The 26,411-nt window shown below is 38.8% G+C and overlaps 3 protein-coding genes across 15 annotated transcripts in view; all 3 read left to right on the top strand.

The window, feature by feature from the left end:
- The window catches only part of LOC125017239 (dedicator of cytokinesis protein 9-like), a 77,171-nt gene extending 75,172 nt beyond the window's left edge, over positions 1-1,999 (top strand). For all 13 annotated transcript variants that reach the window (XM_047600136.1, XM_047600134.1, XM_047600132.1 and 10 more), the window contains one exon: positions 791-1,999. In XM_047600136.1, coding sequence (XP_047456092.1) covers positions 791-916 — 126 coding nt within the window. In that variant the 3' untranslated portion in view covers positions 917-1,999. The remainder of the gene's footprint in view (positions 1-790) is intronic.
- Positions 2,000-2,214: 215 nt separating this feature from the next.
- On the top strand, positions 2,215-9,655 carry slc15a1a (solute carrier family 15 member 1a). The gene is made up of 23 exons (XM_047600138.1): positions 2,215-2,339; positions 2,519-2,559; positions 3,058-3,145; positions 3,409-3,550; positions 3,679-3,798; positions 3,904-4,003; positions 4,773-4,863; positions 4,968-5,051; positions 5,151-5,233; positions 5,341-5,427; positions 5,522-5,611; positions 5,698-5,742; positions 5,831-5,863; positions 5,957-6,045; positions 6,801-6,882; positions 7,017-7,136; positions 7,253-7,396; positions 7,491-7,537; positions 7,738-7,845; positions 7,944-8,055; positions 8,634-8,771; positions 8,883-8,990; positions 9,114-9,655. The coding sequence occupies exons 1-23, from the start codon at positions 2,333-2,335 to the stop codon at positions 9,351-9,353; spliced, it is 2,199 nt and encodes a 732-aa protein (XP_047456094.1). The 5' UTR covers positions 2,215-2,332; the 3' UTR covers positions 9,354-9,655.
- A 1,392-nt stretch (positions 9,656-11,047) lies between these two features.
- stk24a (serine/threonine kinase 24a (STE20 homolog, yeast)) lies at positions 11,048-25,997 on the top strand. The gene is made up of 11 exons (XM_047600932.1): positions 11,048-11,558; positions 14,958-15,188; positions 17,391-17,447; positions 17,566-17,674; positions 18,154-18,311; positions 19,864-20,049; positions 20,142-20,287; positions 20,370-20,502; positions 20,603-20,671; positions 20,769-20,905; positions 22,379-25,997. The coding sequence occupies exons 1-11, from the start codon at positions 11,517-11,519 to the stop codon at positions 22,410-22,412; spliced, it is 1,302 nt and encodes a 433-aa protein (XP_047456888.1). The 5' UTR covers positions 11,048-11,516; the 3' UTR covers positions 22,413-25,997.
- Positions 25,998-26,411: the final 414 nt, after the last annotated feature.

The following is a 26,411-nucleotide window of genomic DNA, read 5'->3' as shown; positions in this document are numbered from 1 at the left end:
TACACAACTGGCTCGACCAACACTTAATCCTCCTTCTCTTTTGGTTTGCCGACATATTTACTTTTGCATGTGTGAACAGAATGTATATACGCATGTCCGTGTACAGTATTCTCATGCGCGTTTGTATATGTATGGATGGCATGTGTATGTACATGCATCTGAAATCGTGTGTGCTTCAGAAAACTTCACATTACTTTTTGTGCTTGAGCACATTCACACCTTTCTGTCGCTGCCGTGTGGATTGGTTTGTTTTTGCTGTCTTGATTTTTTTTTTGTTTCATTTGTATGTTACTTTTTCCTGAAATACGGCAGACACTTGGAAAGGAATGCACATGCACAGGTAGCTACAGCAAACCACAGGCCGGTTGGCTTGGCTTAGCACAGAGACTAGCAGCCGGGGAAAAACGCAAAGGATGGTTCAGTCCAAACGTAAAATGAGACGCCATACCATCACCCCTGAGGTGCATTGCGCAGCACTTTTTCTTTTGCCAGGAGTAATTAACTGTTCTCGGCCAACTAATGGTTCGACACATAGCCCATGTTAATCATCTGTAGAGGTGCTGGTCAGCAAACTTGGTTACCTTTGGACAAAGCTGTTTGCCCCTGTTCCTATTCTCTAAACTGAGCTTCTGGCTGTAGCTTCATATTTAAAGTACTAATGTGAGAGTGGTATTGATCTCCTCATCTCAGGAAGAAAAAGAAAAAAAGTTAAATAGTGAGCTTCCTGAAATGAGCTTGACTTTTGGTGATTAACGTCTAAAATTACTTCCTTGCACTCTCTCCCCTCCAGATCAGTCCCGTGGAAGATGGCATGAAGAGCGTTCTTCCAGACTCGATTCACATATTTAACGCTATTAGCGGCACGCCGTCCAGTGCCACCATCCAGGGCATCCCCAGCTCATCGTCCGTGGTATGATGCTAACCTGGGTTAGCCCGCGGCCCCCTCCCCACCCCCGACTTCCGAGCCAGCTCTGCACTCCCGCGCCGGCGACTCCACCATTGTCTAATCCTGCTTTTTCGTGAGCTGGCTTAAAGGGAAACCGATGGAAACGCAGACAGCTCTCAACTTCTATTTGCTGTCTGCATCCCCCACCCCCACCCCCCACCGGACACGCAGGCGACCACGAGCAAGGCACTGGACCTGTTAAAATGTGCACACAGACAGAGACGTGGTGACTGTGCTGGGGCGGCCAGTTTAATAATTTATGACAGCACTGGGGAGAGGAGGAAGAGTGAAAACGTGCAGCAGAGACACAGACTTTGTCCCGGCTTCACAGAGAGACATAACGTTCGCCTGTTTTTACCTGAAAAAGACTGAGCAGTGTTTTAGACGGAGACCTTCCTGTTGGGATTTTTAATATGCATGTCACCACATTACACCCACACCCTCCCAACAGCTTCCCTTTTCTTCGTTTTGATAAAGTTTCACGTTGTGTGTTGTTTTTTTTATGTACAGTATTCCACTTTTATAAGCCACTGTATGTTGATGTCTTGACGAACAGTATATGCTGCGTGCATCGACGCCCATCATCCCTGTACATGAAGTTATATTTCTACTTTTTGCAAAAGGGCCTCCCATGACTTTACATTCAACCTTAAATCACTTCAATGTCTTAGAACAAGCGGGGGGGAGTTTTTAAATATTTAAAGCCATTGCATACAAATAGTATATTCCAAGTTGTTTATTAATGTATATAAAACAAGGAGTGTGTGCAATATTTGCAAAGTATCTTGCTGTGTGGGGCTCATACACTGTAAAGATTATGTTCACCTTGTTGCCAAAGCGATGAGGTGTGGAAAATGACACTATGCCTACTGTGGAAGTCACATGAAGCTTTTACCATTTTGTGTTCATAGAAATGTTCAATATTGAAATTGTCTTATATTCAGGCAGCAATATGTTTTTTTTTTATCTTTATTTAACACAAAAGTCACTGTTCTGCTGTAAACAGAGATGTTCCCTAATGCTTATCTTTTAAATAAAATACACTCATTCCTGTGCAGTCTCCTTTCTGTTTTTTTGTTTTTTGTTCAGTTCAGTTGTGAAGTTTTCCAGAGATTAGACTTTTTGAAAAACAATAAAAAATCAGTCGGGAATTGAGCATACCTGACTCCCTATCTCCTATATCTCGTCGGCTCCACCCATCATAAAAAGCTGCACAGTCAGCAGTGTGAAAGTCTGATCAAGAGCTAATAAGAAGCAATATTGCGTGAAACATTCACACTCCTACCAGTGAACGGAGAGGGATAAATTATCAGCTGCTCCCTGCGTTATACTCAAAGGAATATTTAGACTACAGCAGAAGGCAGGCAGCGGCTGCAATAGGACATCATGGCAGGTGAGATTACAAACCGAGTAGAGTGCTTTCATTTAAATTTACAGAAATAAAAATAAGGTGCAGGCACCTGTTGAAGTAAAGACTAAACTAAAACTAAATAACTATTAGTTACTAGCTTCAGTTTTTGTCTCTCTCTCTGTTTTGTGCACTTGTTTAAATGAGTTTAATCTTGCATGCAGATAACGAGGATCCCAAAAAGAAGAAGGAGCACAGAGGAACGGTAAAGAATCGCCTTTTGTGTTTAATTGCAATTGTATTTGTATATTTACACCAAACCTATGTATTGTACTTTTAATGCCTTTATATGCTACTTTATACCTCAATAAAAATGACATTGCAATGGGAAATATTATACTTTTTCCAACACTACAATTATTGTACAAGTTATTAATATTAAAATTGAATTCTAACCACAAAAAATATGACACTATAAAACAAACACTGCTTACATATTAACCGTCAATAATGATGCATTTGATAACATTATTAACATAAGTTAGTTTTTCTTTTTATACTGAAGCTGATATGTGTATTTATTTAGTCATGACAAAATTGTGCAAAGCTTTAACGTTGAAATGCTTACCTCAACCACGTGAAGACCACTTTTTGCACTGTTGCTTTTATTGTTATGTTGATGTCTGTGTATGTTCGTGTACATGCTACTGGACAGGGGATGAATAAAGTATTTTTCTATTCTATGCTGCCGTTCTTCCTCCAGAGCAAAGAGGTGTGCGGCTACCCGCTCAGCATTTTCTTCATTGTTGTGAATGAGTTCTGCGAGAGGTTCTCCTACTATGGAATGAGAGGTGAGAACTGTCGAGCGTCAAGATAATGAACTTGGACCTGATATTTAGCTTATTTGTGAACGTCATTCATTGATCTTCATTGAGTATCCCCTAAAGTATTTATTTTTTCTACCAAACAAGACCATTTCCTTTCTTATTTGATTTGGATGACAGTGTTACTTAAAGTAGAAAATCCAAATCCACAATCTCCCTTAAACCCACTGATATGTTACAGTCACATTTGTTGGCGGTGGATTAAAAAGTTGTTCTCTGCCTGTCCACAGCTGTGCTGGTTCTCTACTTTAAGTACTTCTTACGCTGGGATGATGACTTGGCCACCTCCATCTACCACACCTTTGTGGCTCTCTGCTACCTGACCCCCATCCTCGGGGCCATTGTGGCTGACTCCTGGCTAGGAAAGTTTAAGTAAGTTTCTACTGGTTTAATGCACGGAATATTTTGTCATTTTATTTTGCATGTTACCTCTCCAATAAATTTCAGAAGGGAATGTTGCACTTCTTACACTTCAATGTCTTTTAATCTTCCTCCCTCAGGACCATCATCTACTTGTCCATCGTCTATGCGATTGGCCAGGTTGCCATGGCAGTCAGCGCGATCCATGACATCACTGACACCGACAGAGACGGGACGCCAAACAACATGACCTTTCACGTGTAGGTTTCAATTCTGCAGTAGAAATTAATACTAGACCCACGATTCAGGATGCTGCAGTTAAGTCACACACTCCTGCTCATTCACTTGTTCCTCCTCACGTTCAGTGTGTTGTCCATGGTGGGTCTCTTCCTCATCGCTCTGGGAACCGGCGGCATCAAACCATGCGTGGCTGCCTTTGGAGGAGACCAGTTTAGTGATCACCAGGTTAGAAAATGGACTCCCTCCTCCACCTTCTATCTGGCTCCTATCTTAGGCTAAATCTTGTCTTCTAATGTTTAACGCTGACATCGACTGAACATAGTTCAAGTATTTTATTGCCGGCGATCTTTTGCATTCAGTGTAACTGTACTTTGACAGTGTTTTGAAAAAAATGCTAATGCTGACACATCCAAAATAACAATTCTGATAACGGCTCTAATGTTAAATATCTTCACAAGCTGTGTTAGCATGCTAATAGTATTCCTGAAGGGACTGACATTAATTTCACATTTATGTTATCATGAATAATGGTACTAGTTTAAGTACAATTTTGAGTTTTGGGGGAGTTTTTGGATTGTATTGCTACACCTGTGAAACAAAGTTGTATGACAACTCAATGGATATTTGCAGTTTCTGTTAAATCATTGTGGACTAGGCCAAAATGAACACAATCAGTATAAAACACACAAATCTTTAGTTGCATCGTGGGTAATACATTCAGTCAAATATCTTTTTATAGCTTGAGAACTAGCGTAGAAGCAGGATTGCTAATCTAAAACAGTAAAATGCTATTTCATCCAAAGGAGGCCATAAATGTGTGTACAAATTCCACAAGCTTGAGAGTCTGAAGGAACTAGAGGAAAACTCAGAGCATCACCTTAGTCACCAAGATTCATCCTCTGAGAACTAGGAATGTCAGCTCATCCAGTAATTACTGTTTCATTCTGGACCAAAATGGTGAACTCACTGGTCGCTGGCTTGTCTTCCTGTGCAGGAAAGGCAAAGGAGGACTTTCTTCTCTGTGTTCTACCTGTGCATCAACGGTGGGAGTCTCCTGTCGACTATAATCACACCGGTCCTCAGAGGTACTTCAGTGTATATGATGAACAAAATCACACAATAATCATTCACGACAGAGTTTAAAATTTAAATAGCAGTTAAATGACATTTTTTTTCTTTCTATCTACAGCTCAGGACTGTGGCATTTACAGTAAGCAGAAGTGTTATTCTCTGGCCTTCGGTGTCCCTGCAGCACTAATGGTGGTTGCTCTCGGTAAGTTTAAACTATTCAGGGACTTATTCTATAGATAAAGCAGAAACGTAAAGGTCTGGTACATAAGCCGTTTACTAAAACCATGATGTTTCCTAACAGTGGTGTTTATCGTTGGGAGTGGTATGTACTACAAAGCTGAACCACAGGGGAACATCATGCTGGATGTGTGTAAATGTATTGGGGTAAGTCATTCATATCAGTCTCTACTGTATCAACGTGCACCAAACATCAACTATATCAGTAGTGACTAAGCTTAAAATCTAATTTGCTCTTATTCATTTTATTTCAGTTTGCGGTCAAAAACCGCTACAGGCACAGAAGCAAACAGCACCCAAAGAGGCAGCACTGGATGGACTGGGCAGAGGAAAAATATGATGTGAGTTTCACTTTATTTGAATCTCTCCTAGAAGTCTCTTGACATGCCGTCCCCTCCGTGGACTAACACCTGTCTGTGTTCTGTCTGCTCGTAGAAACTCCTCATTGCTCAAATCAAAATGGTGCTGAAAGTACTGTTTTTGTACATCCCTCTGCCAATGTTCTGGACTCTATTTGACCAAAAGGTACCTAATGTTTGGTTTTAATTCCAAAAGGCAACATCGCCTGGTGGTGAGTGGAAATTATGCTAAATTGTGATTTTTCATTAAAGGGTTCAAGGTGGACTCTGCAAGCCACCAAAATGGATGGAAACTTTGTAGGTTTGGTCACAAAACCAACTTTGATCTAATTCACCAAAGCAATATATTATTTTTTTAATTATTTATTTATTTTTATGTCTGCAGGGCCTCCTTGTCATACAGCCTGATCAGATGCAGGTAAGTTAAAGAATCTTTAGTACATCAGCTTGAACTGATGCATGCACGTTATTTGAGAGGATTTATGTGAATGAAATATATGTATCTTGACAGACTGTCAACCCTATCCTGATCCTGACTCTGGTGCCTATTATGGACAGCGTGATTTACCCTCTGATCAAAAAATGTGGCCTGAACTTCACGTAAGTGTAACTAACGGTGCTTTACATTATACAGCTAATGAATAACTTCATGGGGCTGTTTGGAGATTTTTACGGTTGTATTTCACACTTCCAAAGTTGAACATTTTAGTTGTAAAACAAATTACCAGTTTCATGTCTGTACGTATGTAAGTACGACACAAGAGCCAAAAGCTGGTTACAACTGAATATGCCCATATAACACGTGTTTTTGTTTAGTCCCTACAAAACCCAGAATAGCAAAAAGTTTTAAAGGAGTGCAGTGAACTCAGACAACTGAGTGCATGAAAATCCCAGTCACATATTCAGTTCAGTGAGTTCCTTAAAATTGTTCTTTTTTTTTTTTTTTCAAAGCTCAAAGCCTGCAAAAACTGTAGAAGAGGGAATAATCACTAACCTCTTTGTAGTAACAGAACTTTTATCAGAACCTGTCTGTCTCTGTCATGAAAGCAGTGGGAAAATAATTTCATTCACAACCCTCTGGGTGTACAGCACCTTCATGTAACACTGGTCACATCAGTAATCCACTTTCAGCAGTGATAAAGAAAACAGTATCAGGAGAACGGTTCACTTTAAAGGCTTTTTTATTCGAGATAAAATTTTTCAAAGGAAGACCACAAACTTGCTGACCTCAACAGAGAACCCATATATATTTCTACAAAGTCTGAGTCTGGAAAATGCTGATCTGACCGTGATAGAAAAAGCTGTTTTATCTGTTATGTATAAATCACTAACAGAACATGGTGTCAATTCAACAGACCTCTGAAAAGAATGACTGTGGGGATGCTTATGGCAGCCATAGCCTTTGTCTGCGCTGCTTTGGTCCAGATTCAAATTGATGTAAGTGCAAAAGAAATTAATTCATGTATTCTGATCTTACAATTACAATTAAAACAAACCACACATGCTCAGAGAAGTAAAGAAAAGTAAAAACGAACAATGACTCATTTCTACCCTGCTTTCCTTTTGTTCAGAACACGCTGCCCGTCTTCCCAACCGCCTCCCAGAGTCAGTTGAAATTGCTTAACATGGGCAATAGTGCAGTTACAGTCAAGCTCCCTGAGAACGAGCCACTGAGTCTTTCTGCAGCTCAGGTATGTCGTCATTTTTGAGCAAGACTGGGTCTAAAATTATTTGCAAATCAGCGCAATGCCAAACTCTATTATTTATGTACATCGTCTGAGCTCGGTGTTTGCTCTTTGTTTTGCAGGCCAGCGATAAATTCTTTACATTTGAAGCAGAGGAAATCAGTGCTTCAATAGGCAACCCTGAAGTGACAAAAACTATTTTTTTGACAAAGGGAAAACGTCACACGCTTCTTATTCCCTCACCCGTCAATGGCAATTGGTTGCTGGTGAGTTTGATGCACAAACTAAGAATAATGTTTAAAAAAAAAGACATATGTTTAATGGTTCAATTACTGAACATTCATTGTCTTATTTTCTCAGACTGATGATTTGATTAGCAAACCACAAGAAGGGAAGAACGCAATCCGGTAAGCTTATGAACGATTAAACTGTAATTTATATGCAACAATAAAGCAATGCACCGTCATAAAATCAACTGTTGTCAAATAAAAATGACTAAGCATCACACAACTGCTATAATAATCTCCACGTTTAGAGCAAATTGATTGTTGGTTTAACTGTTCATTTCTGGTTGTAATGTTTCTGTGCAACATGTGACGTGTTGCAGATTCGTAAATGGAATGAATGCAGAGGTGAACGTATCCATTCATGGAGCTGAAAGTTCAGTAATTGAGCCGTTTTATTATTCCAACTACTCCGAGGTGACCAACGGAAAGTAAGGACTGTTTTTCCATCTCGACTAATGCGGTGTTTTTAACTGAAAGTTATTTTATGTAAACAATAATATTTGTTTTCGTTTTTTCTCTTGATCAGGGCCACATTCACCCTGCAGAGAGGCTCGCAGTCGTGCGAATTCAACTGGGACTTTGGCTTCGGGAGTTCGTACACTTTCTTCATCCCCAGCACTTTAACCTTTGGACCAAATGTAAGTCTCACATATGATTTCTCACGTCGTCAATTTCAGTCTGTGCAATATTCGATCTTGTAAATTACATTCTCTATGTTGTGGTGCATTCCTCGCAATTTTTTCTTTCTAGGATATTTTAGGAAAGTCACATTGACTCAGAAGCCACTCAAGTTAAAAAAAAAAGTCTGTAAGAACACATGGAAAGATCAAACGATAACAATTTTTGACCAATTGCTGTCCAAAATCTTTTACAAATGAGTGAGACACTGTGTTGCACTGTGTAATGTGTTGTTACAAACACCATAAGGGGAATAAGTGGAGTTAAGCCACACAGGGCTGGGAATACAGTATTAAGATGCTGTATAAAGTGAGGGCCTGGTCAAACAGGAAAATATTGTATATTTTAGTGTTGCACTTCAACAGTGTTCACATGATATGTGACGGAGATCATTTGTCAACAAAATATGAGTAACACCAGCCTTAAACGAAAATGAAAACAAAACAAAAACAAACTTTTTTTTCTCAGGCTTTTGATTTACATGTGTTGAGACACACTTCCCTAAACTGAGCTTTGCTTAACCTTTGACTTACTTCAGTGTCAGGAGGCTATTACTGCAGCAGAAGACATAGAACCCAACTCGGTTCACATGGCCCTCCAGATCCCGCAGTATTTCTTCATAACTGCTGGGGAAGTGATGTTTTCCGTTACTGGTCTTGAGTTCTCTTACTCACAGGTAAATTTAACTACCTCTTTCTCCGATAGAGATTGAACTATGTCATAGCTCTGTGTGATGGTGTTCCTCTGTGCTTTTCTTGATTTTGTTCCCTGCATTTGTATCTTCAAGGCACCTAGTAATATGAAAGCGGTGCTGCAGGCAGGTTGGCTGTTTACAGTCGCTATAGGCAACTTTATCGTCCTGATTGTTGCTGAACTTGCAAAGCTCCCCAAACAGGTAAAAAAAAAAGGAAAAAAAAGTCAAACGTGCTCCTATTCCACGTAAAAACCATGACGGTAAAAACAAAACATACTGAAATATTAATGTCTGTCCCTTTGTCTCCCTCATCTGTTTTGAAAGTGGGCAGAGTATGTCCTCTTCGCCTCTCTCTTGGTCGCAGTGTGCTTCATCTTCTCCATTATGGCATATTTCTACACCTACATCGACCCAGCAGAAATTGAGGCCCAGTTCAAGAAGCAGGTTGATGACGAAGACGATGATGATAAAAAGAAGCGTCAGTTGACAGACATCGAGATGGTCAAGAGAGCTTCAGTTGGAAGTCATGATGAATGTGATAATGCCCGGCATACCAAAATGTAATCAGTATAAAAAAAAATATGCAAAGTCGATACACATGATGCACTTACATCCAAAGTTTGTCCAGCCGAGAAACTACTAGGAAGAATGTGTGTGTGTGTGTCTGTGTGCTCGCGTGTGTGTGTTAAATGTGTAATGGCAAAATGACGTTATGTTGAATTTAACAAATGAAGCTAATGTTACCAATTGTATTGTAAGGAATCCTCTTATTTTCTCACGTTTGTACATCACCGGATGTAATTGTTCTTTTATATTTATGTATAAGTTATGTTCAAGTGTGCAATAAAAGATTATTTCATTCTTCATTCTTGTCTTGTGACCTTACGCCCCAAATCACTGAGCAGTAGTGGAGGTCTCTTACCCATGAACACATTGAGTAAGAAGCTGGCTGAGAAACAAGATTCATTATTATATTTAGTTATAGATTATCTGCTCATTATGTTTTTTTAATTGAACAGTTGATTGAAATTGGACATATAACCATATAACTTGAAATTATTCTGAATGCTTATGATGGATAAATCCACTTTTGCCACACAGGAATCATTAAATATCACAAAACACAGTCAACACATATTACTAGAAACGTTCCCTCATGCAACTAATAAATTACTGTATGTTGTGCAAACCATTTTATATGTTCTTTGTGGGTTATGTTTGTTAAATCTTAATTTCTAAAGTACCAATTTCCAGATGCTGATGTAGTGGCTAATGATTTATACTACTCATGGACGGTTCTTGCTAATATGCAGTTGTTCCCACTCATGATCAACCTGGCAGATATAGAAGTTTATATGTTCCATGTAAAACTAGTAGCTGAAGCTATAAGGTCATTCCTCTGGAATGTAGCTGCTTCAGTTTATTAATATTATCATCATCATTATATCACCGAGCTTCTGGTGGTGCCAAGAATCTAATTTGGAGAACTAAGGCCTTGGCTGCAATAACTCAGTTGATTGTGAATTTAAAGTCCTGCATTCAAAATCTTTGTCTTTTGAAAGAATAGAGGGATTGTCACCATGAATAAATGTGAATGGAAGAGGTGCAGCGTATTATAACTTTGTGGAAAACATTCTTAGTAATAACTCTAATCATCATGTTCTGGAACAGAAGGTAAATAAAATATTTTCCTATAGTTACATAATAGCAAGTACTGGCATAGAGCACTTAGTTACTCCCAACCTAAACACACACTTGTCAACCCAGTCTAACTGCTTCTAAATGAAAACCACACATCATTCATTTCATCCTGCATTCGCTTTTATTTATGCACATATTACAAGTCAACATCAGATACAAACACACACAACACGATGTGTACAGCTGACAGCAACAAAAATTAGCATGTAAATTAAATTTTGTTATAAAAAGTGTAGTGATAATCATGAATAAATAAAAAATCTTTTTTTAAAAAAAAAAAAAGGAAAAGGAGCAGTTAGTTTGAGCTCAGGGTATTTTTTTATTTCATAAAATAAACTTTCATAAATTAGTAGTACTACTATAGTGTTGCTGTTTATTGCTTATACGACCGGTAGAGTAAAGCATCGAGTTAAATATCAAAGAACCATATCGTTAATCAATAAAGAAATTTCCTCGTAAAATTGCAAAACATTTTCCTTGTTACTTCCTCTTCTGACGTTGTTGGCTTACGAGCGATGACGTCTTCTCTTCCTCTGCCCCTGATTGGTGCACCAGGAAATGAAAATGACATTAAGCAAGATGGCGCCGGGCGACAGAGAAAAGTGATGAGAGAATAGAACAACAAGCGACACAACTACGTAACAGTGTGCATTTATCTGCGCTGTGCGGTTGTTTCGAAACAGACTTTTATCTTATCGCCGGTAAACTGCCAAGCACTTGCCGACCGACCCCCGAGATAGATTTTTTTAGCTAATTGTTTGCTAACTAGCCGCTAAAGTAGCTAGCGTTAGCTAACGTTAACTACTGCGGAAGGCGAGTGAGGAGAAAGCGGACTGGCGGCACGAAGTAGAAATCGACAAGTGAAGTGGGGTTTTTTTTAGACTCAAGCGACCTCTCCGTTGGTACTTTTACTGAGTTTTTACCACCACCATCCACAGCGAAGCTCTTTCGGGACCGTAACGCTTTACCGCTGATAAGGAAAGCTGAAAAGACGAGGAAAGGCGTCATCTTTGCTGATCTGACGCCATGGCTCACTCTCCTATTGAGAGTGGACTGCCGGGGATTCAGGTAAAGGAAACACATTGATGTATTTTATCAGCAAAACTTTCAGAGGCAAGTGCATTTGCTTCAAATCCGCTCGACATTTTACTTCACGTTTCCTCTTATCTCCTTGTCGGAAGTCTGCGTGATGCCAGATACAGAACTTGTATTTTTTTTTTATCTGCACCTCTGTCAGGTCTTACACTGTAACCTTTGCTTTCCGCTGATAACTGCAGCTGTTTGTCAAAGTCCAGTGATATGAGGTAAAATGATTGACATCATCGTTTAACGTTTTGTTACTATCCTGCTGGGCTTGTGATATAACTGCCCTGCGCCAAATCTTAGCGTCATGGCTGTTGTAAAGTTCAGTTTATGTTGAAACAGTGTGAGAAAGGTGGTACTTTAGTTTAAGGATCGCCTTGGAGGATCAGTTATATTGCCATGCACTCTTTTTCAGTAGTTCATCCAATAAACTGGCAAGTGAGTGAATGTAATATTTAACTCAACTCACTCTTAAATATACAGCATGTACTGTAACCGTAATTTGCAGCACTCTCCAACTAGAGAAGTAACTTCTCCATGCTCCTGTTTTGTTTGCTTGACCGTAATAGTTTAAGACAAGCTAAAGCAGGCATTCTTCAAGATAAGAAATACTGGAAATATCAGATGCTTATCAGTGTCTGTCATTTATAGGACTATAGGAGTAACTCAAATTTGTAATGTTTTTGACAAGTTCAGTATCAAATAGTTGGGTAATTGTTTCTCTAACTATTTCTCATTAATCATATGTTGAATTAAGTTAATCACACCAAAGGTTGACTTGTTTCCAGGTTATTTAATTTGGCAATTCTTTACATCTATATATATTTGTGGAAACAAAAAATGCCCATCACGACTTCCCGAAGCCTAGGGTTCAAATTTTCAGATGGTTAATTGTAACCAGCCAACAATCCAAACCCAAAGATAATTAATTTCAGTTACAGTCTGTATATAGATTTGAAAAGCTGGAAAATATCTGAACTCTTGTCGGGACAAAAAAATAATATAATTAACATATGAACACTTCCCTTGTCTCAGTTGTAATGGCATTATTTCCAATTTCCTTGATTTAACACTACAGAATCAAGTGGTCTTCAGTTTCCAGGAATTACAAGACAATACTTGATACTGTTATCAATTAAATGACTAATGGTTGCAACTATAGTTCTTAACATCACATCATTTTGACATTTTGACAGCTTAAGAATATTTCTCAAAGTAGTTCAATGCTATTTCTAAATCAATCATAAGTGGGAGACTGACTTTCACTCCATATCCTGGTTAAAGTATTGGCATATAAGAGTACAGTACATGTAAAAATGACTAATTCCAGTGCTACACAAAATACTGCACATTCCTTTGACTTATGCACAAGTTAAGAAAGGAAACAACAGATCTTGCCTAAAGGTTAGTGCTCAGGTAGGTGCTAGCAGTTGGAGTTATGGCTGTAAGCCTTTTGACCCTGAGGGTGTGGTGTTGTGGTGTGGGGATGACACTAGACTACACAGTGTGGTTCAGATGGGAGAGTGTCAAGCACATGCTTTCAGTGCGTGGTTCAGGCAGCTTTAGTTGTCGCACTAAACCTGCTGACTGTGTATATGGCAAGTACATTCCCACCATGTATAGTCTGTGGCCACAGTGCCCCTGTTGTTTTTACAGAGGTCAGCCTCATCATTATAATTTTCACCTGGATGAGTGATCACACCAGTGTTATGACAGTGTTTTGGTTGTGTTGTTTCTACCACACTTTGTTCTGCACTGCCCTGTCTTTTTGTCTTAGCTGAAGAGATCCTTTGCTCTCAAATTCAGCAGCCCCCTCTTTGCCAGTTTTTCAAAGTGCAGCTGCTCATCTCCCCTTCCGTATAGGTTTGACCACCATGCATTAGCACTTTTACGGGAAACTATTCCCTGTAGGGAAACAATATAATGTGTGAGCCAATAGATCACCGTCTTAGTGCTAGGTTACCTGGTGAAATAAGCATCAAGCTTAATTGATTGAGTTTTCTTTTAATAAAGCTGCTGCAAAAAATATAATTTCTTGTATTTTTAAATGATTATACTTTAGTGGTTTTTACCCATATTTTGAAATATTTTTGTCATGAAAATTAACGTTTCAAACACTACTCAGGCCTTTTGGGTTAGTGATTGCCGTGCATGAAGGGAAATTGAAGTGGCCAACTTGAAGACCATTATTCCCTCTCTGGTTCTCCACTGGGAAATAAGCCATTAAGTTCAGTCAATAATTTAGGGTGTAGTGCTTCAGATTCAGTTTAGCCTTTTGTGGTGGAGGTCATTAAGCTCCAGTCAGGTCTGTGTTATTCTGTCTTATGAGGAAAGGGTGAAGCCATAAATTCAACCTGAAAAGTTTAAAAGGTTGCTCTGCAAGCAGAGATGAAGGCTGAAGTCGGACATTGTAGTTTGCCTTTTGATTGCCATCAAGTGATTCAGTGGTTATTTGATCATTGGTTTAGATCATGGAAGTTCTGATCTATTATACATGCCCTGATGTTATTATTTACTCTTTTAATTCCAAAAATGACTTCCTGCATGTTCAATTTCTCTAGTCTAAGATGCTAAGCTATTCTTCCTACAAGGTGTCTTATCAGTGATCAGTGTTGTTTTGCCGGACGCAGTTTTTCTTGTTAAATTCATTCGCATGCAACACTTGTTAAGTCGACTCGTATTCAGATGGCAAGTAATCTAATAAGAATGCAAAGCATTATGCATTGTGAGAAAACAAAACATGACTCAGATTTATCAGCCTACAGATGTCCTTTTGATAATTCTGATATGCCACATGGTATTTTATCTTGTTCACATCTGATTTAAAGCCCTCAATTTACGCTGCCACACCCAAGAAGGTGCACGTGTGTTTGCACAGTAGAAGCACAGTTTCCACCTAGAAACAAAAACTGATATCACTTTGACCACTGAAACATCACGTCACTCTTATATTTAATTAAACTAGACCATTCAATTAGCACAACTAATATAACAGCAGATTACTTTGCCGCAGACGTGACCATATGGTGTATATGGCACCAAGTAGAGAAGTGGCAAAGTTTGGGGAAAAGATGTTTTCAGTATTTTCCGTGTTGCTCTTTCTATTTCATTCAATTTTAAAAAGCTAATAAACATTTGATTGTGATAAAAGGAGTCTGAATGGATGGATACACAGTGGTCAAGATTTACAAGTTCTTTCCTCAGATAAATATCACATCTTAAAATATTCTGTCTTTGAGTACCTGCCACTTTACTCCATATTCTGTTATTTTAAACAAGCAAGTTCATTTGAGATGTTTATCTGCTCATCAGACTAAATGACGGTTGCCGGTTTCCTGTGGTTACACGTTACTTAAAATGCACTCTTTTCTCTCTGTCACTCAGAATTTCAAAGCAGATCCAGAGGAGCTATTCACCAAGCAGGAGAGGATAGGAAAAGGCTCTTTTGGTGAAGTCTTTAAAGGCATCGACAATCGGACTCAGAAAGTAGTGGCCATTAAAATTATCGATCTGGAGGAGGCAGAGGATGAAATAGAAGACATTCAACAGGAAATCACAGTTCTTAGCCAGTGTGACAGTCCCTTTATCACCAAGTACTATGGATCCTACCTCAAGGTAAGTTTTAAACTATACCCTATTTTAGACTATTAGTGAATGTCCTTCAGTTTAATGTTATAGTCCATGGTTGACATAATGGATATGTTAATATGTGTGTTCCTGCAAGCAAGTGTAGGAAATGTAGGTCAATAAATAATGCAAATGAACAAGTATTGCCTGTGTAATATAGTATGTATAAGTGTTGAGCAACCAGACAAAGGCTGCAGACAGCTGTTAACATTCATTGCAGTTTGTAAATATAATATGAGCTTAACCTTACCAGACCAGTTGTAACAATTCTCTGGTATATGTTGGTCTGATATGATCACAAGCGTCTTTGAAGCAGTTTTATAAGACTTTTGGGATTCTAACCCATGATATCCAATATGTTATAAAACCCAATTACTCTGATCAAGATGTGAAATACACTGAATTATGCAATATGATGTGAGCATGTCTGATTCTATACACCAGAAAATCCCAAAAGATAAGTTTCACTTTCTCTTTCACAACAACGCCCACAACATTGTTTAAGTTTTTTGAGTCTGTTCGTTGAACTGAAAGGTTCCAGACTAATCCAGACTTGAAAGAGTAGCTATTATGACTGCATGTTTGTTTTAAGCTTCAGTATCAAGGTGTTTACGCCCATGTTGAGGGAACAGTGCAGTAACTCTTTTGTTGGCAGAAAGGTACAGCACTGTTGAACTGAGATGGCCAAACTCTATAACCTCCATCTGATTTTAATTTAAAATCCTACAAAATATCCTTGAATGTTATAGTTTGCTCTTTAACATCACATTCACCGTTTAATGTTCAGTCTACTACAATGCAGAGCCGAGACAGCTGGGACAAATATAGAGGAAATAAAAAAGCAAAAGGCTTTAAAGAAATCATTTGCAAACAAAACTATTTAGTAACTGTATTCAGATCGCTCGCACAGCTTTTACTGTGTTACTTAAAAGCAAAAAAAGCTGAGAAGTGATCCATTAGCCAAAAATGTGCTACCAGCCACAAGAGAGAAAGGAGGCTTACGCATGTGTTTACTATGTAAGTTTGGTATTTGTACTGTGTGTCAGTGTATTTGTTTTCTAAAAAGCGTCAATGTACACCATGCTGAAAGAATTTTTAGACACATTTTTCCAGCTTGTGTTTTACCCGGGTCTATTTTAATCAATCCAGTGATTACACAAGAGGGAGCAGCTTATGTCTTACTCATGCCATGTGTCATTAAACACACCTTGGAGCACTTTTTAAAACCAAGTCAGTTTCTATCGATAACTACAGCAACGATACAGAGCTTACGTATTGGGCTGTGACCTATAGCTAAATACTTGATATAGACACAGATTGCAGCTTGAGTTGTTGCTGCTGCTCTGATAATGCAATGCTCTATCTATTGTGCCACACAAACTGGTGAAACACCTGCTGGAAGTATAGAAAACATATGAAGTTTTCTTGTTTATTGTTTATTGTTTATTTACGCTCAGGGGTTTGAGACTCAGGGTTTTGTTAAACATCTTGAGAATATTTATTGTTAGTGGAGCTATATAAACAAAACTCTTGAAATTAATTGAAAAACGCAAGCGAAAGTGTGAATTACCAACACAGTCAGCCTTTGAGCAGCAGCCTCTGTGTTTCTGACACTTAACCCATGGACACGCATGAGATACTTTAGCACTTTAAACGCCTTAGTAAAAAAAAAAAAAAAAAAAAAAAAAAAAAATGCATACTATCAAAACTGGGTCAAACACACAATCAATGTTACTTAAACTTCCTCAGATATCGTTGTCCGACAACATTGCAGACACACACACAGACAATATTTATCATATTTTTCCAAAATGTAAACACAATAATAATTACTAAAAGCTATTTTGTTGTTTAGTGTTGAGTGTATGAAATAAGGAAGTTGGAGAGGAGAAACTATGTTGGTGGTTGTAGGCTGGTATCTGTGGGAGCAGCAGTAATAACTGTTAAAAAAACAAAAAAAAAACCAAGTCTCATTGAGTGTTACATGTTACTTAGGCTGCATGCACATCAAAATATAATAACACAACAAGCTGAAAGGACAGCTGGGATGATTATGGTGTTTCACATACAGGTCTTGTTATGACTTAAGGCTGTAGTATTGTTGGTATAAAAGGCTTTTTTTTTGTTTGTTTGTTTTTTTTTTTTTAATGTTGCGACTATATTTGACCGAACTGCTTGTGTACTTTTCAGGGTACGAAATTATGGATTATTATGGAATATTTGGGTGGAGGATCAGCCCTTGATTTGGTAAGTCCTTCTCAAAATTAAATATCCAATAAAATGGTCAAGTATGCAGGCCATCGTGGCAGTTTTGTAATCTGTACATAAAATAAGGCTCTAGTTAAGAATTTATTCATTCCTCTAGTTGGAACCAGGTGCCTTGGATGAAACGCAGATTGCCACAATCTTGAGGGAAATCCTGAAAGGGCTCGAGTATCTGCACTCTGAAAAGAAAATACACAGAGATATCAAAGGTAAGACTGGCGTCATCTGGACAACACGTTCTCCGCGGCATTGTTAATAATGCTGAGGTCACGCTTTAATGTGGTTTGGCATCTGTGTTTACAAGACGGAAGGAACCGATACAGCTGCATGACCTGTAATTATTTATTTTCAGTTCTAGGTCTGTGGTCATGTCTGAACACAAGTCATGTCACTTTAGTCTTCATGTCATACTTGCATGCAAAATCTGTTCAAAGCTTTCTCAGTATCATACAAATTCGTTGCATTAAAATAGTGGTAGAGGAACGTGTTTTGACATTTATAGTAGGTGGAAGTAGTGAGTGACAGAGGGAACTTCATGCAGCTGTATCTTTCAAATGCTTCCCAGTTCCTGCAGGATGACCACTAAGGTCTACTCATCTGATTTCTTAAACCAATGCTAATGATCATTTAAGCAACTTGATGTTTTCAAGAATATATGATTGTATTTTATTTTCACTCCTATTTTCAGCTGCCAACGTGTTGCTGTCAGAGCAAGGCGACGTGAAGCTCGCAGACTTCGGAGTGGCGGGCCAGTTGACAGACACGCAAATAAAAAGGAACACCTTTGTTGGAACTCCCTTCTGGATGGCACCTGAAGTCATAAAGCAGTCGGCCTATGATTCAAAGGTCAGCACTGTCTTATACTGCCACTCTTTATGCAGCTGCACCTTCTGCCGTGCTACAACGAACGTGTGTGGTTTTCTCTAAATTGCTTTAGTAGTTTGTAACTGATTGCCATCATTTTAAAAAATATTGGCGGGTTTTAGCTGCACCACTGGCCAGCTTATCATGATACAGGCAAAAGAAATATATCCCATTAAGTTTTCTCTGAGAGTGAATCTGGGTTTTGTATGAATTTATATGAACTGATTTTTTTTTACTAGAAATCAGCCAATATGGATTTTTTTAGGGCCGATACTGATTTATTTATTTATTTTTTTAACATCAACCTTGACCAATGGCTGATATTTCTGCAGAATTTTCTGAGCTGATGTTTGGAGCTGATACTGTTTTTTTTTTGTTCCCCATTTATATGGTGAAAATGACACAATGATAGCAAATGTTACAAGTCTCGATTTAACCAAAAACATAAACATTAATTGAACTCGAAGAATACGCTCTAATGCATACAAAATAAACAGGAAAAAAGAGGTATAGCACAAACATTTTCCGGTTTCTAGCTGCACGCACTCTGCTTGTGGGGGAGGGGCAATGTATGGACTGCACGGTTGGCAGAGTTAGCATATAAAAATATATATGTATATTGGTCCATCTCTATTTTTTTTCTTTTTAAGAGCGGCTACAATGCATCTATATAATCTATAAACATCTATATACAGTTGCGTGTGCAATGAAGTTTGCAATTGTTTCTTCGTTGGGACGTTGTATGAGGAAAATTTAACTGAATATTAATACAAATACCTCATTACCCTAACCATAACCATAGATCAATGGACTAATCAATCACTAATCAATAGGTTAAATGGTCTGGGTCCTTATTTTGTAGCCCCCCTCACTGGATGGTTGTAAATTTGCTGTTGAACTGGTCTGTTTTTTCACTTGAGTATCATGGCAGAAAAGAGACAGGAAAGACTGGAGAGAGGCGTGGGAAGCAGCAGCTCATTTGCATTTAAAGCTACAGACGCAGAAACAGCTCATTTGGAACAGGGTTAAAACCAGATGTGCACAGATGTGGTACAATGAACAATCTGTGCTGTACTTTGTGCTGAAACATAAAAGACACATTCTGGGGAAACATGTGATACTAACTTGTATCATATGGGATCATTATGAGTATTAGTGACTCAAGACCATCGAGAGATATTTTTTTTTTATGCAAGTTGAAGCATAAACTCATGACTTTAGGCGTCACAAGCTTTGTCGTAGATCTTTGTGTGCTTGTTTTTTTTTTTTTTTTTCAGAAACATTTAGACATTGTCTATGATGAGTGTTCTAGACTAGAAGTAACCCACTACATATTTTTGGAATAACCACAACATGAGTCAGTGTGGCTTGTCAACACAGTCACCGTCGCTCTTCTCAGGGCTTCCTCAAATACACCCATGCTGCTGTAGTGAGCCGGTGTAAATGCCATTTCACACTTACGTATGTCGTTTAGTGTTTTTGTGTTTGACATTCTGCTTTCCTCACAACTGATTCTTTTTTCTCTGGCATTTAGGCGGACATCTGGTCACTAGGAATAACAGCAATAGAAATGGCTAAAGGAGAGCCGCCCCACTCTGAGCTTCATCCTATGAAGGTCTTATTCCTCATCCCAAAGAACAATCCACCTACACTGGAGGGAAACTACAGCAAACCGCTTAAAGAATTTGTCGAAGCCTGTTTAAATAAGGATCCTAGCTTTGTAAGTTCAAAGGAATCTTTACAACTTTGATCCATGAGAAGAAAAGCTATTTTAGTATTTACTTTAATGTTTGTTTGGTGTGTTTTCTATAGAGGCCAACTGCCAAAGACTTGTTAAAACACAAGTATATCGTAAGGCATGCCAAAAAGACGACCTATCTGACAGAGCTGATCGACAGATACAAGAGGTGGAAATCGGAGCAGTCTCGGGATCAGTCGAGCTCTGATGAATCTGATGAGTAAGTCACCTGCACCTTCATCATCCAGTCCAGACATGGACAGAGGTGGAGACGCTTTTCCTAACACGTTGTGTCACTGCAGTGAGTCGGGCGACCAGGCGTCTGGAGGTGGTGACTCCGGTAATGATGATTGGATCTTCAACACCATCAGGGAAAAGGACCTGAAAAAGTTTCAGAATGGTGCAGCGCAGCCTGCGGAGATAGAAAGGAAAGAGGTATAGACAAACTTCAGTTCACCTCTCGCTTACCACGGAAGTGTATGTGTACAAAAAGACCTCATTTTCTTTACATTTAAAATCAATTTTTTTTTTCCAGGTGCAGGAGAGTCCAAAGAGGCCCATGTCTCAAAGCTTGTCAGCAATCTTTTCTCCGCTGTTTTCTGAGGTAAAAATTTTGAAACATTTTGAAAAATAAATTCCGATAATTTCTCAATAAACACTCACTGTGTTATATGTGGCATTAAAAGCTTTCATTGTTGCAGTTGAAAGAAAAGGGTGAGGTAAGTAATGGCAAGCCAGAAGCTGCAGAGGAGCTTCGAGAGGCCATTTTCCTGGCAGAAGAAACACACCCAGGCATCTGTGACTCACTTGTGGCTGAACTAGTGCAGAGACTTCAGAGGTGAGTGCAGCTCATAACATTACTTTCATGTCATATATATATAGATACATATGTAGATGTATATATTTGGTCATGTAAAGATTTCGTGTGTATGTTTGTTAGCATCACATACTCAAGTGCTACTTGAGGTCTTAAGTACAGATTCTTTTTTTATGGAAAGTTTTCCAGTTCACTGAAGTTGTGGTCGGTTTGCCCACCTGCTCAGCAGTCTGTTGGCAGTCCAACTATTTGGTCCCAGTAAAATATCCTGACATGCATGAAAGCATTCCACTCATTACCAAGCTACACTGTGGTCCACAGTGCATCTATGAGGATGCTCACAATCATAACTTGTGTTTGGGTATCATGTATACCGTGACCACTGAGTTTAACATGTTAGCTTGCTAACAATTGCTAACAATGTACAGCTGAGGCTAATAGGAACACTGGTATTATAATACAAGTATTTTGTGCATAAACCAGACTTTGGGGTAAACTTATTTCAGTTCAATTCAAATCACTTTATTTGTCCCCACGGGGCAATTTAAAAGGGCACGACAGCGGCTTAAAGGACATAGAAAACAAGCCACACACATCTGTGGATCTGTGGGGTAGTGGTTAGTGGTGCAGCTTGCAACCGAATTTAGCTTCATTTAGTAGTTTAGTATTGACCTGATCAAAGGGCAGCCGTCTGTTGATCATAGATATTTTAATTCAGAACTGTCAGGCTCTTTGCAGCCTCCAAAGACAATAGTGGTCGTCATCTGGCAAAGATGAACGTTGAACAATGTTTTGTTTTTATCCATCCAAAATATCTGTCAGTCTATTTCAGTCTGAACTGAAGTAGTGGCCTGGCAGGCTGAGGGACAAACATGTCATTCCTGGCGGCATGTTGCTAGCACAGATTTTATGGTTCACAACTTTGAATAATTCTGAAATTTCCTATTTCCACCTTCATTTCAAACATTCAGGTTCCTGATAATCTACCTCAAATAACTTATGATTACAGGCATGTCAGCATAGTGATGTTGGTAAAAATTACAGTAATGGCTCCTGCACAGAGACTGACAATTAGCTTTGTATATCTGCTACAAAACAATGAACGATAAACAAATAAACCTGTCATGCTAAAGATGTAGCCAAGGTATTAAAATATAAAAATAGCTTTTATTCATTCTGATTGCCTAAGACAGTGTTGCCCAACCCTGCTCCTCTGGGAACAATGCCCTGCATGTTTTAGATGTTTTCCTCCTCTGCCACACCTGATTCAAATGATCAGCTCGTCATCAAGCTCTGCAGTGGCCTGGTAACGAGCCACTCATTCGAATCAGGTGTGTTGCAGGAAACATCTAAAACATGCAGTGTTTTCCCGAGCACCAGGATTGGGAAACACTGACCTAAGACATGCAGCAGTAGATGGTCACTATTTCATCTACAGGTCTTTAGTCTTGTCTGAACCTGTAAATATTAACTCGATTCTCTCCTCTCTGATAGGTTTTCTGTGCCACATGCAGCCGCCACTCAGTGAGAGGAGCTACCTTCAGCTCTGCTCTACTTTTCCACCCTGGTGGCAGCAGTCAGATCCTCTCCTCTGACCTCCACAGCCGGGATGAAGTCTCCCAGGAAGGTCTCCATCACTCGCTTGCCTGAAGCAAATCCTGGCCTACTTAATGTCTGTTTATATGCTAGCACAGCACCAGAGGGTCCTATTCAGGACAGTCAGTGGCCATTCAGTCAGCTGCCACCTGCTGTAAGATGTCCCTTCTCAATACCTCCTTCTCAACTGTTTTTATTTCAAGAGCTAGCTGTCTTTCTGGATGGACTCTTCTTTAGTTTTTGGTTTTGGTGAATTTGTGGCTTTTTTTTCACAAAGGTTTACACTCGGCATCCTTTTGGAGAAAAATACCTTGCTTAATTAATCGTGTGCATGTGTGTGTGGCTGTGCGAGATATCCTGTGAAACGTGCGGTGAAGAGTGGCGAGTGGGTTGAAGCATTCTATTGAAATCTCAGGTATCCTGCTTTAAGTGGATTGGGTCCTGTGGGAGATGGAAAGAGCTCTATAGGGTGGCTGTACAGACTTGTAAATAAGCTAATTTCTACAGATTCATGAAAAAATAATGCTGCGTTTGGGTCCACTGTGTACAAATGGCCAAATGCAAACAGTGTAGATAATGGTTTTGAGGTAAATATTTGAGAGACTAAAGTGGCCACAAATGAGATTGCCTTGCCTTTGTACTTGTTCTTTTGTATATCAGTCTTTGATTTCTCTCTCTGCTGTTGTAAAACATTTTAAGTATTCATCCAGTGAAAGAAAAGTGGCTGCCCTCTGTCATGTTGTCATGTTTTACTCTTGATTTATTCCATATTTCTGATTGATCTTCTTGATTTCACACTCTTTGCTGTGACTGGAAACGTGTTGGAGAATGTAAAAGAAAAATGGCTGGTTCATTGAAGCCCCGCCAGTTTTTAGCACTGGATTCTCTGATTCCAGCGATGATTCCACAAGGCCTGAAGTTCTGTGGGCCTCATTTCCCTTTTTTTTTTTTTTTTTTTTTTTTTTCCCTTGCCGTGCATTTGGTCAGATACACCGAGGTTTCGTCCATTCATTCCATTAACAGGGCAGTGCCATCATCTAGTTTATAAATCAGCAGACTCTCAGTCTTCCTAGGAGCTGCAGTGGTACAACCATCTCCTCAGTGTACCTGCAGCTTTAATTGCACTTCAAGTATAAAATGCCTTTGACTATAAACAAAGTAGCCATAAAACAGTAGCATGAGACTACAATATTTTGCAGGTATGCATCACACAATCTGCGACAAACCTGAATTCTCACAGCCTGGACTCTGGGGTTGGTCATGCAGTATAATAGTTTGCCTTGCTGTATTTTTCCATTCATGAGAAGTTTTTGAGTGATGCAGCGAACGCACGCGGACTTCTTGCGCAGTAAATGACACTGCTCCCAGGTGTACATATTAACACAAAGCCAAGAGGCGTTGAGAGACCAGCGGCACTGCTACTACTTCTGACTGTAGTTTAAAAGGAATGTGCATGATAGTATTAACAGTATAAAGCCGTTTGGTTGGCCTGAGCGGTATGTGTTGTAGCATACTTCTGCAAGATTGAAGGAATGTCAAGTCCTGAGCAGAGCTGAATCAGCCTTATGGTCGTTTGTGACGAATGGGATGAATAGTATCGGTTTAAAAAAAAAAAAATGTTAGAGCAAATGTTTCTGTTGTGATTCCTCCCTTTTTTTTTCTTTTTTTTTGTCCTCTCTGGCATGAAAAAGCAATGTGGTGATACTTTAAAAGACAAATGATTTTTCCTGCGCATGAACAAATGGGTTTGTGTCATCTAAAAGCCGTCGCTGCTGCTTTTGAGAGGTTTTCATACGTCTAAGGTGTCGGAATTGTTTTTGTTAGGGGGGCGAAGGAAAGGGGCAGGTTAGAAGAAAAATTCCACTCTTTTTTTGAATTGATACCACTGAAACATTCACTTGGTGTCCAGTTTATTAGGAACAACCGAAAAATCTGGTGCAATCTGGCTGATTTTTATTTTAGTTTTACTAAAGCCTTCTTGTATATTATCTATAATGTAAAGAGATATTTGACAATGGTTGTAGTCAGTGATTGTAAAATATTGTGCTCCACCCTTGAATGTAAATAGAAGACAAAAATTTTAATTTTTTAATCTTAACTTCCAAGCATGGTGTAGCCCAACCCGACTCATTATTTGGATTTTATTGTGAGGCATGTCTGAATCAGAGAACATATTAAATTTCAAAACAAAAAAAGCTTAAGCTCAGTCAGTCCTAGTGGAGAAGCCACTAGGATGAAACAACTTCAAGGACCTTCAACAAGTCCCTTTGGCTGAGTTGGAAGTTCTGTTTTTTGGATGGACCTGGATAAACGACAATCTTAACAGACAATTCAATTTGTACTTTTTAATAATGTCGTCAAAGCACAGTCAGCAGATTATTAATATCATTATTTTTAAAGGTTTGCATCAGATTGCTCGTATGTTTCTAATAATACGGCCACTGCATTTTAGGCTAGCTTAGCAAAAATACTGGATAAACGGCTTGTGTCTGTGTGGCTGCAACGCGATCCTTCCACCATCACTTCGTGTAAGCATAGGCATTATATGCGTCTTATTGCATTCGTACAAAGTCCAAGGTGCAAAAGCGGCAATTCTGCAATTTTGTGAGGGGGATTTCTTGGCAGAAGCAATAACTTCCTGGAGTCTCTGTTGGTTTCCTGGCAACTGCGCGGATCAGGAATAGTTTGGTGTTATAAAGCATACCGTGATCTATTAGACAGGAATGTGACTCCTGCTACATCCCCACTGTAAACGTCTTGTTACACAATATATAACCCTTGCAGTATGCCGTATTGTAAGTACTAGTAGCTGGATTTTATTAACTTTAGACAGATCAAGCAGTTTAATCACTTAGTGCTAAATAAAGCTAACAGTCCATTGAGATTAGAGATGAGTGAAATATTAGGTAATTTCCCCCAACTGCTTAACTAGACACTGGTTAACTAAATCATGAGACATATTTCCTTCTCTCCTGTGGGAATAGGACCCTTCATTGAATCTTCTCATGTGAAATGTGCCACGGAAGCCCTCTGCCCCAATCTGAGACGAATGCAATACAATGTGCACCTTTTCCATGGTCTACTATGACTTTATCTTTTTATGTGTTGCACTTTGTTTAAAAATCAAAACAAAAAAAAAGGTACTTAAAGCTACAATATTATGTTGCTAAGTTCATACACAAGTTTCCTCCCCCCCTCCTTTGTGTGTTGTATGGCAATAAAGCAGTGTGATCGCCAGAAGTCACAAGTGGGCATATATTCTATGAAACTATTTTTATAACCCCAAAGAGCAGTATTATGTAATAGAGGGTGTAAAGTTTGGTTCTGTGACGTGTTCAAGTTTCAGTTAACACTGGATAGCAATCATTTAAAATGCGTATTTCATTTTGTGTGACTTTGCTGACAGTTTATGGTCCAGTATACATGTTTGCTAATTCAGGACAGTGCTGTTTGAGTTATTGGGAGCTGTCAAATGATTAAGGAACAAACAAAATAAAAAAATCAGTACAAATTTGAACAGTTTTGACATTCACTTGACTGACTTTTATTTATTTATTTTAATTTCCTGTGATTCCGACTACAGATATCTCTTGTATGGTCATGGCACTGTATTTAAATTTAGATTCAAACTCATTTTAAAATAAAGCTTAAGTCTCAGGGTTGTCGCATTTTGCACAAACCCAAGTTTACCTAAACTCCTTTAAAAATCAAAAATCTAGTCAGAGTGAGTATCTGTATTTCTTATATATTTTTTAAAAATGTCCAACTGCATTTAAAATGCTATTAATTACTTGAAGCTCTGTAACTTCTGCTAGTTTTCATGTGAAAACAACACATCACAGTATGCTCTAAGCATGTAATTTAATTTAGAATTTGACGTCATATCACATGGTCTTCATTTGCTGTAGAACTTCGGTTCAGGCTAAAGCTA

The sequence above is a fragment of the Mugil cephalus genome, chromosome 12 (assembly GCF_022458985.1).
Source record: "Mugil cephalus isolate CIBA_MC_2020 chromosome 12, CIBA_Mcephalus_1.1, whole genome shotgun sequence".
Lineage (NCBI taxonomy): Eukaryota > Metazoa > Chordata > Actinopteri > Mugiliformes > Mugilidae > Mugil > Mugil cephalus.
Note: the sequence above shows the minus strand (reverse complement) of the source record. Positions and strands in the feature narration are given on the sequence as shown.

What these genes read in the sequence shown, in the direction of transcription:
- slc15a1a (XM_047600138.1), top strand. An exon ending in AATCACACCGGTCCTCAGAG is followed by an intron (nt 4,864 to 4,967) that starts GTACTTCAGTGT and finishes TTCTATCTACAG; the next exon opens with CTCAGGACTGTGGCATTTAC. An exon ending in TCCGAGGTGACCAACGGAAA is followed by an intron (nt 7,846 to 7,943) that starts GTAAGGACTGTT and finishes TCTCTTGATCAG; the next exon opens with GGCCACATTCACCCTGCAGA.
- stk24a (XM_047600932.1), top strand. Translation starts at nt 11,517, where the DNA reads ATGGCTCACTCTCCTATTGAGAGTGGACTGCCGGGGATTCAG. An exon ending in GAGGATCAGCCCTTGATTTG is followed by an intron (nt 17,448 to 17,565) that starts GTAAGTCCTTCT and finishes TCATTCCTCTAG; the next exon opens with TTGGAACCAGGTGCCTTGGA. An exon ending in CGGAGATAGAAAGGAAAGAG is followed by an intron (nt 20,503 to 20,602) that starts GTATAGACAAAC and finishes TTTTTTTTCCAG; the next exon opens with GTGCAGGAGAGTCCAAAGAG.